Source organism: Manacus vitellinus, unplaced genomic scaffold (assembly GCF_001715985.3).
Source record: "Manacus vitellinus isolate BGI_N305 unplaced genomic scaffold, ASM171598v3 scaffold_74_pilon, whole genome shotgun sequence".
Classification (NCBI taxonomy): Eukaryota; Metazoa; Chordata; class Aves; order Passeriformes; family Pipridae; genus Manacus; species Manacus vitellinus.
Window position 1 is genome coordinate 306,798 of NW_021940780.1, and position 1,177 is coordinate 307,974.

At 59.5% G+C, this 1,177-nt stretch overlaps 1 protein-coding gene across 1 annotated transcript in view; it reads left to right on the forward strand.

Moving 5' to 3' along the window:
- The window catches only part of TET3 (tet methylcytosine dioxygenase 3), a 30,450-nt gene that overhangs the window by 20,853 nt on the left and 8,420 nt on the right, over positions 1-1,177 (forward strand). The window contains exons 6-8 of the mRNA XM_029964562.1: positions 99-188; positions 288-425; positions 943-1,170. Of these exons, the coding sequence (XP_029820422.1) occupies positions 99-188; positions 288-425; positions 943-1,170 (456 nt within the window). The remainder of the gene's footprint in view (positions 1-98; positions 189-287; positions 426-942; positions 1,171-1,177) is intronic.

Sequence of the window (1,177 nt, forward strand, 5' to 3'; positions counted from 1 at the left end):
TGGTGGGAAGGGTTGGGTGCTGTGTGGTGTCTGTAGGCTCTGTCCGTGATTCCATTCCAAAACCCCTGGGTGACATCCTCCTGCTTTCCCTGCCACAGGAAGAGCTGCTCCGGAGAAGCTTTCAGGACTTGGCCACCGAGGTTGCCCCGCTTTACAAGAGGCTGGCGCCACAAGCCTACCAAAACCAGGTACTGCCACCCCCTTGTCCCCCTGGCAACACCAATGGGTGCCAAGTGGTGGTGTTTGGGAGATTCTGGATAACCAGAGCCCTCTCCTCCTTCCACCAGGTCACCAACGAGGACGTAGCGATCGACTGCCGGCTGGGCCTGAAGGAGGGGAGGCCGTTCTCAGGGGTGACGGCGTGTATGGACTTCTGTGCCCACGCTCACAAGGACCAGCACAACCTCTACAACGGCTGCACGGTGGTAAGCAGGCATGGGGGGGGGTTGGGGTGCTCCCACCCCAGTTTGGGATGCTCCTTTCTGAGCCACTGGGTCCCCAGTTGTCCTACCCCAGGGCAGTGGTCACAGCACCAAGCCTGAAGGAGTTCAAGGAGTGTTTGGACAACAGTCTCAGGCACGTGGTGGGATTTTGGGGGTGTCCTGTGCAGGGCTGAGTTGGACTTGATTATCCTTGTGGGTCCCTTCCAGCTCAGCATATTCTGTCCTCCCTGCCTGGCTCCAGGTCCTTGGTGTGACACCTCAAATGACACCTCAGGTCTGTGAGTGCTGAAACCACCCCAGCCAGACTCAGGTGCTAACAGGGACCAGCATTTGCTTTTGTCCAACCCACGGGAGATTTCCATATGGCAACTGGGGACCAGAGCGGAGGGAATGCCAGGCTGGTGTGGATTCATGTTGATGGGGGAATAAGGAGGAGGTTTGGCCCATCCAGCACAGACCACATCCCTCAGCACCCCGCTGACAGCACCCACCCCCTCAGGTCTGCACACTGACCAAGGAAGACAATCGCGTGGTGGGCAAAATCCCCGAGGATGAGCAGCTGCACGTCCTGCCCCTCTACAAGATGTCCAGCACGGATGAGTTTGGCAGTGAGGAGAACCAAAACGCCAAGGTGGGCAGCGGGGCCATCCAGGTGCTCACGTCCTTCCCGCGCGAGGTCCGCAGGCTGCCTGAACCTGCCAAGTCCTGCCGGCAGAGGCAGCTGGAGGCCAGGA